At 49.5% G+C, this 16,241-nt stretch overlaps 1 protein-coding gene across 3 annotated transcripts in view; it reads left to right on the top strand.

Moving 5' to 3' along the window:
• Nucleotides 1–1,427: 1,427 nt before the first annotated feature.
• PRPSAP1 (phosphoribosyl pyrophosphate synthetase associated protein 1) overlaps nucleotides 1,428–16,241 on the top strand; it is a 29,338-nt gene continuing 14,524 nt past the window's right edge. Inside the window, exons 1-4 of one of the 3 annotated variants that reach the window (XM_050908388.1) lie at nucleotides 1,428–1,491; nucleotides 2,230–2,341; nucleotides 11,106–11,158; nucleotides 12,830–12,896. In XM_050908388.1, coding sequence (XP_050764345.1) covers nucleotides 2,259–2,341; nucleotides 11,106–11,158; nucleotides 12,830–12,896 — 203 coding nt within the window. In that variant the 5' untranslated portion in view covers nucleotides 1,428–1,491; nucleotides 2,230–2,258. Of the gene's footprint in view, nucleotides 1,492–1,642; nucleotides 1,661–2,177; nucleotides 2,342–11,105; nucleotides 11,159–12,829; nucleotides 12,897–16,241 lie in introns of those variants that run through there. The other 2 variants (XM_050908389.1, XM_050908387.1) reach the window with 2 other exon arrangements.

Raw genomic sequence — 16,241 nt, 5'->3', positions numbered from 1 at the left:
GGCGGTGATGTAAACCTTGACCTCGTCCGGCTGCAGCACGCGACCCTGCAGCGTGTTTCGCTGCGCTCGTGGCCGGTCCAGGCAGGGCTACAGCTATGATGGGGGATCTGTGCTGAGCCCTGCGGCTTGATCCTGCTGCGGGAGCAAACCCAGGTGGCTGGTGAGGTGCAAGGGGGGCTCTCCTGGCTTGTACACCAGGTAAATAACTGTGGGGTGGTCTCGAGTGATTGTGGAGGGAGATGTGGGGATGGAACCACACTGCAGGGACAGATACATGTCACCAGGCAAGGTGAAGGGAGACAAAACTTTCCATCCTGGTGCTCGGGCAGCGCAGTGGTGGCATACGGAGGGGACACCGATGCATTTCTATCTCGTTTGCATTGAGGATGCTGCATCTCAACGAAGGCGGGAGAAAGACAACCTTTAATGAAGTGTTCAGCGGAAGGGGACCGATGGCGAAGCTGCAGCTCCCAGCTAAGCACGAAATGTTTCTGACGGGAGTCGTCGCCAGAGGCACCGCTGCCGTCACGCACCCGACCCCACGCACCAGAGCAGCTCAGCAGCGGGCAGAGTCACTACTGAGTAACGGAGGCGTACATCCTCCACGTCCTGAACGAAGCCCACCATGACTTCCTCCTCCTTCCCCATTCTCAGCTGGGAGAAAACAGGCTAAGGGATGACGACCTTGCACAGCAGCATGGAAAACTGCCGGGAAAAACCTCTCCCTCCGGGGCAAACAAAGTAATGCGGAGCAATCCTGGTGATGAAATTAATGCTGTTTGCTTTCCCTGCGATACAAAGCGTGCTCCTTGGGCCGCGAAAGGTCAGCACAGAGCTCTGCCAAATGGGTCGGAGCATAAGTTTTCTGCCGAGTTAAGTAATTTAGTGCCTGTACCCGAGAGGACTTTGTCCTCACATCCAAGGAGCCCGGAGGACCTCGGAGAGCCTGACAGTGAGTGTTCCCTTTGGGAAATGGTGCAGAGACCAGGTTTAGCTCCAGTAGCATCTCCTCAAGGCTGTCATCCCACCGCCATCACGGCCCTGGGGTGCTGAGGGCAGCCTCAGGCCCAGAGTTGCAGCCTGGCCTCTGAACACTGTGGGGCTCCGGGAGGCCTCAGGCCTAAGCTCTATGGGGCGGGAGGCCTCCGGCCTGAACCCGGTGGGGCGGCGGGGGCTGTGGGGCGGGCGGGTTCCCGCCCGCCCCACAGCCCCGCCGCCCCACCGGGTTCAGGCCGGAGGCCTCCCGCCCCGCCTGCCATAGAGAGAGGCTAGAGCGCCGCCGCAGCGCTTCCGTCGGGCCGCCGGAGCGGCCGCCATCTTAGGCGCGGGCAGTGAAGCCGCCGCATTGAGGTCGTGCGTCGCAGCGCCGGGCAGAAGGGGAAGGCGGCCGCGCTGTTAACCGTACCCGGGAAGCGGGCGGTGCACCCCACACACACACACCCGGCTCCCCGAGAAGGGAGAGTTTACGCCGTTCTCACGCCTCCTCCTCAGGTACCGGCGCTGTTCGGGCAGTAGCTGATAGGCCCTCTCCCGCTGTGAGGGGAGAGCGCGGCCGCTGTGCCCTCACCTAAGATGGCAGCGGGGGCGGTCTCTCCCCGCGGAGAAGATGGCGGCCGAGGGGAGCGGCGCTCTAGCCGGGTGGCGGAACTCGCTTGGCTGGGTGAGGGGAGCGGGAGCGGACACCCCCCACCACGGCCTCCTAGGGACCACCACCACCACAGGGACCCCCCTCCAGCCTTGCTGCCTCACAGGGAACCCCTCTAGCCCCCCTCCCCAACCTTCCCGCGCCTCCCTCAGCTCACCCCCACCTTCCCGAACCAAGGGAACACCTCTCTGCCTTGCTACCCCCCCCCCCCCCCCATTTTGGGGGTCTTCCCTCCCCTGGTGTATGAGGTGCCTCTGGGTGAGTGTGGGGCAGGTTTGGGTTGGGGTTACCCGAGGCCTGGCTCCTGGGGGGTGGGGGTTGCTCTGCCGGCAGCGCGCTGCCCTCCCCCGGCCCCCCCGCCAAGGCTGCTGCTGCTCCATTTTATTTTAATAGTCATATTTTCCACCCCCCCTCTTATACTTTGCCATAGGAGTGGACCAGCAAGACCATAGGTAGCGGAAGGGTTCCCTTCCTCCTCCTCCTCCTCCCCACCCCTTAAGGGGCGGTGATCGTGGCGGAGAGGAAGAAAAGGATGCCACGGAAGCTGTTGTTGCCTTATAAATCTGTTTTTTCTCACTTTCGAGCTCCACGGGGGTTGCATGACTCTTTGGCGATGAACGCAGCCAGAAGTGGCTACCGGGTCTTCTCTGCCAACTCCACGGCAGCCTGCACCGAGCTGGCGAAGAGGATCACGGAGTAAGTTCCCTCTCTTTCAAGTTTCTTTTCCCCTCCCCAGAGCTCCTCCGAGCAGGCAGGCTTTCTTCAAAGCGGCTGGAGAGGCTTTTGTCGTCCTCCCGCCTTCCCAAGTCAAAGGTGTCTGCTGCAAACACCTTTGCTCCAGAGGTTTTGCACTGAGAGCGTTCAGCAGCTCTGCCCTTCTCCTTCTCGGTGCCAGCTCATCCCTCCCAATAATCCAATTTGACTCGGCGACGAAAATGGACCGGCTGCTTTCTGCCTCTTGCGTCTCTGACGTCCGTTTCAATGCTGGAAAGGCCGGGTTGCAGCAAAGAGTGTTACTTTTGGGGAGGGAGAAGGTGAAACTTGGCTGAACAAACCTCAGAAAGCGTTTTAACTGGTTTGGGAGATGCTCAAAACTTTCTCTGCTGCTTTTCATGGGGACGGGCGCGTTACCTTGTGTGCTCAACAGCTTCACTGCTTGGGGCACGGGGAGTGTTGCCTGTGCGGACCTCAGTACACCACCTGCAGTTGCACTAACCAAAGTGGATTAGTGAATCTGCATTTTTGTGGGGTAGGAGAGGTGGGCAGCACATGCAAACAAAAGAGAATTTAGTTTAGGGATAGAATTGTGCCTCTTGGGTTTTTTTTTTCAGTCATTGATTTGAGCAGAGTTTGACCTTGATTTGGCAGGGATGGATGCGCTGGGTCCTGCTGAAGGAGGTGTGTAACAGCTGGCTCCAAAATGGGGCTCTTGCTGCGCAGAGGAGCACTGAGTTTACCCCGACACCTGATCTTTGGTTTTGAATTAGTTTGGTTCAAATCGGGGCGCTCCCAGCTGAAGGGGCTTTTCTGAGACAGGCATCTGTGTATTGGGGAGCTGTCATCCTAAAGCAGGATTTGGGTTTCCTTTCTGCTGTTCCTCAGCTACAGTTCATAGGAGGCTGCTCCCAAAATCGAGGGGGCTCAGTGCTTGTTTGCCTGCCGCAGCAGGTAGCGTCCTTGCTACCCCTTCGGCAGCTGCTGGCCTATTCCTGTCTGCAAGGGCATGCTTAAATTGGAAACATTACTAAATACAGGTGTGCTGCCACCTTAAACTGCAAGAACGTTTTGCTATTCGTCCAGCTAGCTTAATAAACAGTGTGTTCAATCCTTAGCACAGATTATCTCCACGAAGCTGACTTGGCTGTTTGGCTGGGATTGCTGGTGTTGATGGGGTGCGTGTTGGATAATAGTGATGGACTTCTTTGGGTGTGAGGTGGAGAGGGAAATCCTCGTGTTTGGGAGTGGAAAGCTTTTTTTTTGGTTCATGTATTTTTGCTATATTTGGTCAGTTCCGTATCACTTTCCCTTCACTGATACAACTCTGAAAATAAAGTCTCTCTATATAAAAAAAGTAAGTTTTGCTACAACAGATGGGACATGGTTTTACAAGGCTTGTCCTGTTGCGTCAACACAGAACATAACAGAAGTCCCCTGGGGACGAGCTCCGAGTTCTCAGGACTGAAAGAGCAAACGGGCAATCTTTATTCTCTGCTTTTTGTCTTAAAAATAACTCACTTTTTTTTGAAGATGTAATGAGAAGAGAGACAGAGCAGGCTTCCCTAGGCCACGGCGCACACAGCTGGCTGTGTGACATGCTGCTGTAACCCTCTGCAGGGTTCCCAGTGATGCTCTGAGGGTGAATGACGGCAGGATCCAGAGTGACCTCCTGGCTGTCCTTCACGAAGTAAACTTTTAATAGAGGTAATGTGAGCTTTTTGCCTTGCCTCTAACATCAGTGAGGAAGTTGGATGCTCTGGTGATGGTATGAGCACAACAGTGTGATACACAGCTACTGCTTAAACTGAGAGTTAAGGACACGTAGCTTTACTGTCTGTAAAAAGGGAGTAGTGACCACTCTGAAGTGCAAAGGTGCGAAGCATTATATGCGGATGAGGTTTTGTTGGAGGGGGGTGCAAAATCTGGAACCATTAATAGCACGGATTGTCCACAGTAAAATGTCTCCAAAAAACCCCAAAAGGTATTTTCAGCATCTTGTGCGGTGGTTTTGCACTGACTTCCCTTAGGAGCTCAGGGACTGTTTCAACATGTTTGTAATACATCCCTTGTTTTTCCAGGTTGCAAAAGATGCGTGACTGCTGGCTTTCCTACTGTGTCACATCCCAGCCTGTGCTTTGCTGGGGAGGTCAGTTGCGCCTTTTAATAGAGTTGGAGCAGTCTTATAAGGGTGAGTCTGTCCTCTAATATTGTGCGTTCTTTTTAAAGTTTTTTTATGACCTTTAGTATAAGTAGTAAAAGAACTTTAAAACAACACGCAATATTAGGAGTAGGGCCCCTTGAGACACTTAGCCATCCAGGCTCTGTTGCTCTTTGCCTGTAGGTATGATGTTAAAATTGATTCTTGAGGAGTCCTGGCTTATCCTTTTTTAAAATCTCAAGCCTGGGGAGGAGCAGTGTGACATAAACCAGATATCTGAAAGCTGTTCAGTCTCCTCGCTTTGTTTAATGCAAAACTTCCAGAGTTGCTTTCGATTCAGGCTCTGAGCGTGGCATTCTGGCACACTTCCGATCTTTACAATTTCCCGTTATGCATTCTTGTCTGGTTATAGAATAAGTGACTGAATGGTTAGTCTAACTTTCACTTTGAGTTTTCAGAGCTTTTGTTTATGTTAGTGTCTGCCAGGGAGAGGAGATGGTGCTGGCTTATGAGAACCAAATACCTTGTGAAACTTTAAATAATAAAGATGCTCCTTAGATTCAGGACCACTGAAACAAATAAAACTGTATGTTTACTTGTATCTTATAAATTGAGAGGGATGGTTTTTATTTAAAATTCTTTCCCAGATGGAAAGAAAAATCCTGCTGTAATTAGGACAGTTGGCACCTGATTACAAGCTGCATTTGCAGGGGAGAAAGATAATTTCTATGACCAGTGCTAATCCCTAATAGGCCTTGTGTACTGCTGGGGGGGAGGGAGGACTAGCAAGTCTTTTCAATCTCCGGAGTCCAACAGATGCATTTAGATCTCCCTCTGACTGCAGTGTTTGGCACAGAGGGTACAAATACTACATTCCACTCCCTGCTTGTGTTTGGCTTGGAGGGGATTGCTGATTGAAGCTTGCTAGTGCCTCCCCAGAGCTCCTGCAGGTCTGCATTATGTGGGACGTGATACTATTGTAAACTCATTGCAGACTGTGAATGTGAGTATTCTAGAGATTTATTTGGTTTGCAGCATGGAAAATGCTGGTGATCTAAAGATAAAAGCAATGCCGTGAGCCTGAACAACGTGGAGTAATGAGGAAAAGATGGAGACTTGATCTCTGGTTGTAGAGAGCCGGGTACACAACACTAAAACCAGGGTGGTGTTTTCTGTGAATGAGCGGGAGGTGAGCCCTGCTTTTGGAAGAGACAGTATGTTAGGAGGACTTGCAGCAACCTCCCTCAGCTGAAGGAGGATTTCTGATGGGATGGAGGAAGAGTAATGTCAGCCTTCCTCATTAGGTCATCTTGCCAGCATGTGAGAGGGTGGCACAGGGGAGTCAGATCGCAGTAACTTTGTGATGCTGTTCTCCCCCATCTCCAAACCCTGTTCTTGCCTTCTGGAAAGAGCTCTTGTGTGGTGCTACGGGAGGAGAGGAGGTGCCACCAACTCTTTTCCATCTCAGAAGATGCAGCACTGTGGCAGGAGGCTAACATATTACAGTGTGAAACTGCATCAAAGGATTTTGGAAAGGGAGAAGAATAACCAGCTAAAAAGTAGTGCAGTTGGAGAGGGTTACAGGCAGGGGACGGTGCTGGAGCAGGGTGAGTGTGGAGCAGTTGGGCTTTGAGATTTTCTGTGCAGCTTAGATGGAGCATGTAGTGTGGCTGAGCAGATGGGCTTTGCGTGGTAGCTTTCTGTGCTGGCCAGTGCCAGGTTTAGGGGAAGTTCCTTCACAAGGAGCGGACTGGTAGGACTAGAGGAAAATCTGCGTGGTATTTGCCGGTAGTTCAGCTGCATGGCTTTTGGCATGGCTGGAACAAGTGATGCAAGTGCTGGATGGCTCTGGGTACAAGTGGCAGATGAGCAGTAGGGACTGTTCTTCAAGTATGCAGTTGTGCTGGGTGGACGGAGAGAGGTAAAGGATAGCTCAGATAGTTATGAGGATATCTGAACAGATTGCCTTGTATCCAGGAAGCTGCTGTTTCCTTTCCCTTTCCTGGCTTGTTCTTGTAACGGCAGATTAGGAAATACACCGCAGAGCTGCCACTGTGCTAGCTGGACCAGTTGACTGATCTTTATTTAAAGATTTGCTTAAGTTTGAAAAGCAATTCAAAGTCAGGCTGTGGCTTGCTTTGGTCATGGCCAACCACAGAGCAGATCCTCTGCTGTCAGCTCCAGCTCCTTCTGGAGTCTGCAGCGGTACATGGAATCTGCGGGTGTGTGGAAAGTCGGGTATTTGCAGAGCTGAGACCAGTGGAAGTGTTTGTAATGAAGAGGGTAATGCCAAAATAAAATCATGTCATAGTCGAGGGTTTTGTCTGCAGGCAGATTTCTCTTCAAATTTTTTGTACTGTGAGCTGGCTGGAAGCTTCCTTCCGAGATAACTTTACAAATGTCTTTCAGGTGCTTGTCACAGAGTGGGAGAAGGAAACGGGGCCTAGGCTGAGAGCCCTTCCCAGCGGTACATGCTTTGATGGCGTGAAATACTGCAAGTGCACTTGCCTCTTGAATTTTGATTCAGCTAAACATCAAGTCTCTTTTAACTGACTGTCCTTTGTCTCAACAGCCTGGTACAGTGGTTTTTGACAGTCTTCAGAGGAGTATTTTAAAGTACAGTCTAATATAACCTTGTGGCGTTTCCTAAAATACTGCAGTGTGTCACTTCCTCATTAAACTGCAGGTGACTTCTGAGCTGTTCACATTTAGGCTGTGAATTCGAGACGGATTTTATAAACACTCTTGTATCCATGGCTTAATATCTTCTTGGCATGTGTTGAGACTGCAGAAAGTTAGATCATCTTTCCTCAGCAATGTTTACAGAGAGAGAGATTCCAGATCAATATAAGTTTTTACTGGCCAATTGCTCTGGGTAGGATTTTTGAAGCCATAAAGAGAATTTTTCTCTTAGATGCTATCAGGTCTCCGAGGAGTCGGTTTAGTGACGGAGCTGGTGTGAGGACAGCAGAGCGAGGAGCAGGGCTTTCCCCATCAGGAGCAGTGAGTGGTCACACGGGGAAAGCTTACACTGAGACGGCGTTAAAAACTTTAAAAGCTGGGAGCAGCCTGGAGTAGTAGTACCTTGATCCTGCTGTGCCCAGCCCTCTGCACGGAGCTTGGCAGCACTGTATGTGCGTAGCTTTTTTTAACAGATCCCAGTTCTGAAGACTGCTGCTTTTAAAAAGAAAAACAATGCCAAACTGAGTTTCTGTCTCTCTTGGATGGAGAAGGGAGCTTCCAGAAGTGACCTCCTGCTCTGATGTCTGCTCAGTGCTGGTTGACAAGTGAGATTTCTGCAAATACTGTAAAATCAGCCTGACCGTTCTCCAATCTTAAACACTTCAGTATTGGAAAAAGCCCCCCCCTGCCGCCCCATAGCCAAATACTGCACCACACAGCAGGCCTTTTGTCGATGGAGCTCATTTTGCTTGGAGATGTGACTTAGCTACAAGACCTAAAGTATTACTTTTTGCCAGAAGAAGCTGTATCTCTCTCGGGGGGGTTGTGCTCTGGGTTACCTGTAGTGGCAGCCTTTTCTTTCCTAGGGTAGATCTGCCTGGGTCTGCAGACAAGTGATCCAGTAATTGTGATAGCCGCTGTTCGTACGGTTATGCTGTTAGTCCTGAAGCCCAAGGCAAACGGAGTTCTTGCTGTCAGTTTAATTCCTCTGTCGGCTAAAGCATCGACTGATTGGGAGCTTCTGCGTGGAGAGGATTTAGAGAGAAAAGAACTAGGGATGGAGGGGGAAAAAGGGAGAGGTGGCAGGAAGGGGGAATTTATCTTTGAACTGTGTTACAGATAGTTGCTCCCAGGCTGTGTGGTGGCTAAGGGCGTGCTCTGCCCTTGACTTTGGTGCAGATCTCCCTTTTGACACAAGTCGTGGGGAATTCGGTGTTTTACAACAGGAGCTGCACGAAAAGTGCCCTCTTTAATAGCCTTGACTAAATCAACGTTTTATCAGACTCCTTCACTTGGCTGAAGTCTCGGGTTACGCAAAGCGTTCAGAGAGGGATTTAGTGGAAGGTGTGCCCCTTGGGTAAACATACCTGAACTGCTTTGGTGGAGCTGCCTGTCGGTCCATCTGCCATGCCTGCAGCTCGCAGGACTGCAGAGTGCTGCAGGCAGGGTTGATGTATGACTTTTATGGGCAGTTTTATCTTGTATCCTTCCCATTGCTGCCCCTCCTGTTTACTTGCAGTCAACAGTTGGAGCAGAGATGAGATTTATTGTCTGACCAGAGCAATCTACTGCTGCTCATTCCTTTAAGTTGGCAGCTGCTTACTGTCTCTGCTGCTGCTATCTGCACCCAGGTTTGACAAGCTGAGCTGTTTAGTGTCCCTCTTTCCATCGGGGAGCAAAGTGGCCTCTCTGATTTCTTGTTTCAGCAGCACAGAAACTGCATTGCTGCTATATGATCTGAATAGGGGACCACTGGGCTCTGGTTTCTTCTTGGCAGCTACATCCCTGCAGAGTATCGCAAACCTCCGTGGTGTTTGTTTGCCACCTCTTAGCATTGGAAGTGCCACCCTCCAGGGGATGTTTTGCTGAGATGTGTCCAGCTGGACTGTTTTTGAAGCTTTCCCTCCTTCCGTGAGATGCAGAGTTGACTAAGGGTACGTGCACAGTCTCCTTAACGGAGGTTTTTTTCCCCGTAGTGAGGTAGGAATGTGCTGTCTGCAGTGAAGTCAGGGCGCACGTGTCTCCAAACGGAGCTTGCAAGACTTGCCATGCAGTTGTGGAGGAACAAGTGTGAGTCATTAAACATTCCGCCCCCTCCCCGCCCCCGGTTTATTTTGTGTGTGTGTGTGTGTGTGTGTGTGTGTGTGTGTGATTCTTGAGCTTGTTTTGACTTGGATGCCTTGGCAGCGATTAGGCCAAAGCTTAGTGGTTGCAAATGCCTGACTGTTATCGGAAAGGCGGTGGAATCCCAGTGGGCAGTAGAAGCTTGACGGATCCCATCTGCAAAACTCACCTTTACTGTGCATCCATCCCCAGGGTCCCGGGGCTTGCCTTTGCTTGACCAGCTGCCAGCTCTTTTTTGAAGATACAGAAGGTACTGAGGATGCCTTTGTATTGCAGCTGCAAGTTTTAACCCAGCAGGGCTGATGAGAGAAGCTGAATTAGAGATCTGGGTGGCTTGCCTGCTCTGGACTGCACGGTGCCCAGGTGATGCAGCAGTCAGTACCCGAGCCAGGCTGGTTACAACCACATGTGTATGATTCTCGTTGCAGGAGTTTACTCACCAGCCCGAGCCATGGCAACACGTGCTGCCAGACACACGATTGGGAACGTGTGTGCGCCAAATACGTGCTTTGTAGCCAGCTAAGCAAATATATCACATTGCATTCGAGTATCTGTTATCGCAGCTGTCCTGGGCACGCTTTCCAGGCCAGCTTCTAGCTGAGACCTCCAGCCTGTGTGTTCGTAGCTGAGTCCAGCAGTTGCTGGTGGGCCAGCAGCATGCCAGTGTCGAGCTGTCTCGCTCATTGACTTTTGAAAAAACTTTGTGACAAGTGAAGTACAAGGCTGAGTCTGTGGCTAAGGAGATGGAGAGAGATGGACTGCTGAAGGAGGTAGACCGGGGAAAGCCAGTGACAGATATAGGCCCTTTATTTAGGGTTAGTCCTGATTCGCATAATTTTGGCATGTGTCCAGGTAAATACAGTATATGTGCAGATAGGAAACTACCACCGTAATCAACACATTGAAAAAAGGTATTTTGTAGGCATAAACTGTTTCCTAATCCAGCGTTTGAGCATGGCCACCAAGCAGACCCCAGAAGAGAGGAGGGACTTGCCCTGTGCTCCAGCCAGCTGAGTTGCAGCAACACACCTATCCCAAGCATCTTGCTGGTGCGGAGTCTCTCAGCTGAGGCTTGTGGTTAAAGCATATGTGCCTCTAAATACTTACTAATGGATTACTTGTCAGTACAGTTAAGTACGGAAGTGTCACCTGAGGGAATAGTCTGCCTTTTGGAGCCTTTTAAAATGCTCTTCGAAATGAATCTTTCTTATCTAAGAAAGAAATTAAAAAAAAAAAGGGACGACTGTAATCTTTGTGATGAATGTTGTAGGTTTGACATTTGAGAAGAGGAAGGAGCAATTTGAAAGAATCAGAAAACTTTTTTTGAAGTTAAAAATCTCTTCAGTCAGCTGAGTTACTTCAGAAGGAAGGTTTGAGGGGGAAAAAAAAAGAAAAAGACATGGGAGTCAAAAAAGTGACTCAGTTGCCATTAATCAAGTCTGAGTAAATCTAGTTCCACAACAGATCTGCCTAAGGTGGCATTGCATAGCCTAGCAAGATGTCCTTTGCATCTGGGGACACAGCCTCTGGTCAGTCGTACAAGGACTGGCTCTTCCAAGTATGGCGTCAGCCTGCCGCAGAGCAGCGTTCCCCAGGGACGTCGGAGGGAAGGAGACCCCCGGGGAAGGGGAGGACGTGTAATTCTACAGCCTGGCTGGCGCACTCAGCTCCCTGTTAGGCAATGCTGTGTTTTGTTGGTGTGTAACGTTTGGTCCAGTCTCTGCTTTGGATCACAAACTGCTGGGTTTCTCCATTTTTAATTTTCTTTTTTCTCTCCAGGCGTCTCGGTGCTGAGCTGGGGAAATCTGTAGTGTACCAGGAAACCAATGGAGGTAAGAGAAATCTTTATTATTTGCAACTGTTTTGAGGTAATCTTAGAAATACTGGGTAACTCCATCAGCCAAACCTGTCTAAAGTGCAGTGATTCAGCTGTGATGTTACTGCTGCTCCTGGCAGTGCTAAACCTCCGTGTCTGACCTTGGACAAAGCAATTAAATATGTTCCTTGTTTTCCCCTGTTATCTCGTTTGTCTGCCCATCAGCAAACTCTCGTCTAAAGGAGAGTCCTACCTCGGGTGTTAGCTGCTACAAAATCTTACATGCTCTTGTGCTTAGCAAAACATCTCCCAGGTCTAAAAGTAATGGCTTGCTTTCTAAGTGTCTGCCTTGCAAACTTTTAAATTGCCCCTTCTTCCAGCCCTCTCCTGCCACAGGCAGTTTACAGCTGCCCTAGCAAGGACCTGTCCTCTTGCTTTAAAGAGTGAAAATTCAGGGCTGTGCTGGGGAGCATGCCTCTTGGAGCTTGCTTTCTTCTCTTTAAATGTAGCAAGTGTCCTTTTTCAGATGCCGGGCTAGAACACAAGGATATTGACTAACGGAGTTCAGTGGCTAAGAGTAATTTACTGTTTCAAGACCTCGGTTACCTTATTTGCAGGAGAGACTAGAACGAGAGCGCTGATACAGGCTAGAGGAAGGGATGGAAACGGTGCTGGCTCGGTGTGAGGATTTGAGATAGTGCTGCTGCTCTTACAGGCAGAACGGGCCACGCGGTGTGTAACTGCCGTGGTTATGGTTGCGTTGGCTGTTGCTTTCGTGCTAGTGAGAGCTCGCTGCCCTTTGGAGTTAGTTTTAAATCAGGTCACTTGCTACAAGGTCTGAAGTCGTTCTTCATCACTGCGCAGCAAATCAGTCTGCTTTCAACAGAGTCCCTTAAGGCTGCTGCCAGTGCCCAGGCAATTAGACTTTGAATTTGGTAGCTGGGTAGATATTTCTCTCCTTTTGCTTGTCCCTGCCCTCTAGTTCACGACTGTGTGGGAAATGAGTGGCTAAGACAGGCACCTCAGGAAAGCTGGTGTCATTGCTTTGGCTTTGCAGAGCTGCTTCGGGCTCGGCTTTTGCATTTGAGTCTGGGACTGTAGGAATTGTGTTCAGCGGAGACCCAGGTTTCCAGCTCGTGTCAGTGTTGAAATGTCTTGACCTTGATAGTGAAACTGGGGGAGTTCTCCCTCTGAAGTCTGTGCTGCTGGTGTTGCCTTGGGCTATCCAGCCTGTATGGAGCTGACCCCACGGTAAGGTGCAAAAGAGCTGAGTTACCTTCTTGGTAAGTACTAAAGGTTGTTCTGCTTTGGGTGGTTCATTATTCACTAATGAATGTGGTATTGTCAGCTTTCAGCACTCAGCATGGGGAAGTGAAAAGGATCTCTCAAAGAGAGTTAGGTAATTGTCCTCTACATGTAAGAGAACAGCTATTCAGCCTGGTTTTGCATTGTAAATACAACTAACTCACTGGTATATCATGCCAGCTCTTCACTTCCCGGGACCAACCTTTGGAAAATCCCCTTGACTGATCTGCGTGTGTGTAGTGGGTGTATGGGCACAAAGGGCAAAGGAGCAAGTCCTCATCTGCCCTGACCAGTAGGCAAAGTTGCTGCTAAAACATGGTGTGTTATCACTGTAAATCTGATGTTTGGAAACGAAACTGACTGTGTTTTCAATCCTCTTCAGAAACAAGAGTTGAAATAAAAGAATCCGTCCGGGGACAGGATATCTTCATTATACAGACAATCCCCAGGTAAGGAACTTGTGGCTCAGTTTTACAGCTGTGATATGCTTTGAATTTCTGGTTCAGCAGATTGTTTGATAGGTTTGCTCACCGTTAGCCAGCATGATAACCAATGTCTTTCCAGTGTTGTCATTGCTTTGACTTACATTTAAGACACCACATAGTGTTAAGCTGTTAAAATTCCCAGAGGATCGCTTGCGCCACAGCAAACTGAGAAGCTTCCCATCAAAGAGCTTAAGTGTGTCACTTGAGGCAAGAACAAGTATGACTGATGGCTTCAAGTGAAACATCCCTGGTCTGTGTGTTGGTGTCCTTGCAGGCTCAGTTGCTTGGTGATTTCTGACTGGCATTTCCATTTCAGGATCTGTAGTTTCCTCTGCTTTCCAATTACCAAGCAGCAGAGCCAGCAACAAACAGCAGCTATTGCTTTCATTACAGGCTGAATTACTCTTCCCCCTTCTCTGTAGTGATGTGAAACTGAGCTTAGGTGGAAGCCTGTAGCTCCCCTCCTGTACTTTTATAGTTCTTAATGATGCTGGGCCTTTTCTTAAGTGGGCCTTTTTGGTTTTTATTTTGGGCTGTTCTAGCCTTGGAGTAAGAGGAAAAAGAAGTGCTGCAAGTAACCAGGGGGCTAGAAAACCAGCTGCTAACCCCAGGAACCTCGCTGCTCACTGGCTGAGGAAGAGTGTAGCAAGATAGCACTAGTATGGTGGTAAGGGAGTCTACATACAAATGATAACTGCAAAATGACCAACTATGAGTAGGGGAGGTGCTGTTTTCAGACATGAGGTATTGAGAGGATGCCTTTTGCACCATTAGCAAAACAAGGATATTCCTGCTCTGATAGCTTTTTCCAAGTTACCAAATTCTGTTCACATTTTGGAGATCACAAGAACTAATAAGTACCAGAGCTCAAGCAGGTTACAGAATACCCTTGAAACAGAATTTTTCCTTGCTTGCCAAAGAAATAGAGCCCAGTGAGAATTCAAGTTCATTTCCTCTTTGTAGTGCTTGGCCTGTTGTTAAAGAAATCAGTGGGACTACAAGATCAGCTTGCTCGCTTCTGGAGTTCCTCTTGCAGGCTGAGACATTTTCCTAGAGCTCATCTCTCTCCAGAGAGATGCTCCAAGTGTTTCCTCCCTCAGGGAGGAATTAAATCTCCACAAGATGAAAATCCACTGATGCAGGATTACGTTTCGGGTGAATAGTGCCATTCTCCTGTCCCTCATAAGAGAGTTCTCTGAAATAACTTGTAACTGAGAGCTGTGTAAACACGAGACAGATAAGGTGTTCAGAGAGAGATAACTCAGAGCATTAGGGAAAGCAATAGTTTTGGGAGGGGGAAACCTCCCCTGCTTTTAACTTGTTGATCTCCTTGTTTTTCCATAAACTGAATTCAGTGTTGTGGGCCAAGAAATGGGTCCTTTTTAGCCAAAATGTTCAAGGCCCTCCAGGTGAGGAGCCACCGTTCTGCAGCCAAGTCATCTTTTATTCTTGAGATGCAGCTGTACCTTGCTGCATTGCTTCAGAGGACAGGTTCAAGGGCATCTTAATTTTGCAGTGGGTTTCAGGGAGCTTTGCAGGAGAGTAAAAACAACTACTGTGTTGAACAGTCTAAGAATAGGACTTCCGCACTCAGTAGCGGCTTGAAAAGCAAACAAAATATTAGGACTTAATAGGAAAGGAGTAGAGAGGGAAACAACCTTGTTGTGCTGCAGTGTGAATTCACAGTCTGCATCTCCAATGCACAGAGAGAGAACAGAAAGACCTGAATATTTGATAGAAGCTCCCTGTCCAAAAAGCATATAGCAGAACTAAAAAAGTTACAAAGACAGATATCGTCCAAGACTGTTGGTGTGTGGACTAGCATTCGTATGAGGGAAAATGAGATAGCTCATGTTTAGACTGTAGAAAAATGACAGAGTTGGTGGTTTAGTGATACACTAAAAGCGAAAGGAGTCTTCTAGTGCTGAGTGTTGGTGCTGGTTGTTGCAAAGTCGATTGGCAGCTTCAGATAAGCCATTTGCTCAGCCCCCGGAACAGGGATCTCCAGGGATGGCTCAGGGAGGGATGGGGAGCAGTGAGGGAGGCTCCAGGCTGCTGGAGAGGGGTGGTAAGCAGGGTGTGGGGGACAGCTGAGCTGGCTCTAAATGTCCTGGTAATGAGCTGACAGTCCCCGTGTGTGGTCTTGGCTCAGGCTTTCCAGCAGTAACTGTGAGCATGGCTTCAAGGCAGGAGGCGGGGAGGGCAGCAAGGAGACTGGGATGCTCTCCTGGGTACCCGTTTTGGAGATGCTGTGGCTGGGGTTCCACCGCAGATGTTACTTCCCCCAATAGTCCCCACCCCGAGCTGGGCTCTTGGTTGGCATCAGTGCCCCTTGCAGAGGAGTGGATCCCTGTGACGGCTGGCTCAGCACGAAGCATCCAGGAGGGTGCTCCTGGCCTCAGCAAGCCCCCCCAGCCCACCCACCCTGGGCCCAGCTGGGCTGCCTGCTGCAGATGCCTCTGCCTCTGCCTAGTGCCTGTGCCGGCTGGTCTGCAGGAGCTTCCCGGAGTCCAGCGTGGGGTCCTGCTTGAATATGGAGAGAGGTGCTCCTCCAGTAATTTCTCCATGGATATGGCTACCAGTGTCCCACAGCAGCACCAGGACTGCTGGTGCCTTTTGAAATCAGCGGTAACCCTTTCTCCCAGGAGCAGTCTTGTTCTCTATCTGCTTTCTATGTGAATATAAATTTTTTTTTAAAGAGTAATTTGAAAAATGATGATGGAAAATACTGAATTTCTGGGATGAACTTTAAATAGGCTTAAACTTGGCCACTTTGTTTTTATACAACACTGATAGTAGCAACTTTTTCTCATCTCACGGCTCCACTGGCACAACTAAAACACCAAAGGGAAGAAACAGTTCTTTGTTTGCTCGTTGTCCTACGTGGCAGGGGGCTGTGTTTTATGTAATTCTTGGCCGGGTGCTTCAGAGCTAACAAAGCTTTCTTGTGTGTAAACGGCATTGTGCGTGAGGGCTGGCGGGGCCAGCGGGAGAACAGAGACCCAGAGCGCTCACAAATGAAGAGGCACAAACAGAGGTTAACTTCCGAAGGAAGGGGAAGCAATGGAGAAATGGAAATGGTTAGAGGTTTGTCACGGGTCACACAGACGGAGGCTTGGAAAACGGTATCTCTGAGCTCTTGGGGAAGCCGTCCCCAGTGGTCAGGAGGAAAACGGGTCCTTGAGCAGTGCCTGGGTAATGTCCAAAAAGCTCTGCAGAGCTTTAAGCTGCTCTGTTCTGTTTATTCCTCTGCTGCTGTGTGGAAGGATGGCCCAGTCAGCCCCTGCCCTGTCACCATGGGCTCCATGG

Source organism: Gymnogyps californianus, chromosome 19 (assembly GCF_018139145.2).
Source record: "Gymnogyps californianus isolate 813 chromosome 19, ASM1813914v2, whole genome shotgun sequence".
Lineage (NCBI taxonomy): Eukaryota > Metazoa > Chordata > Aves > Accipitriformes > Cathartidae > Gymnogyps > Gymnogyps californianus.
Note: the sequence above shows the minus strand (reverse complement) of the source record. Positions and strands in the feature narration are given on the sequence as shown.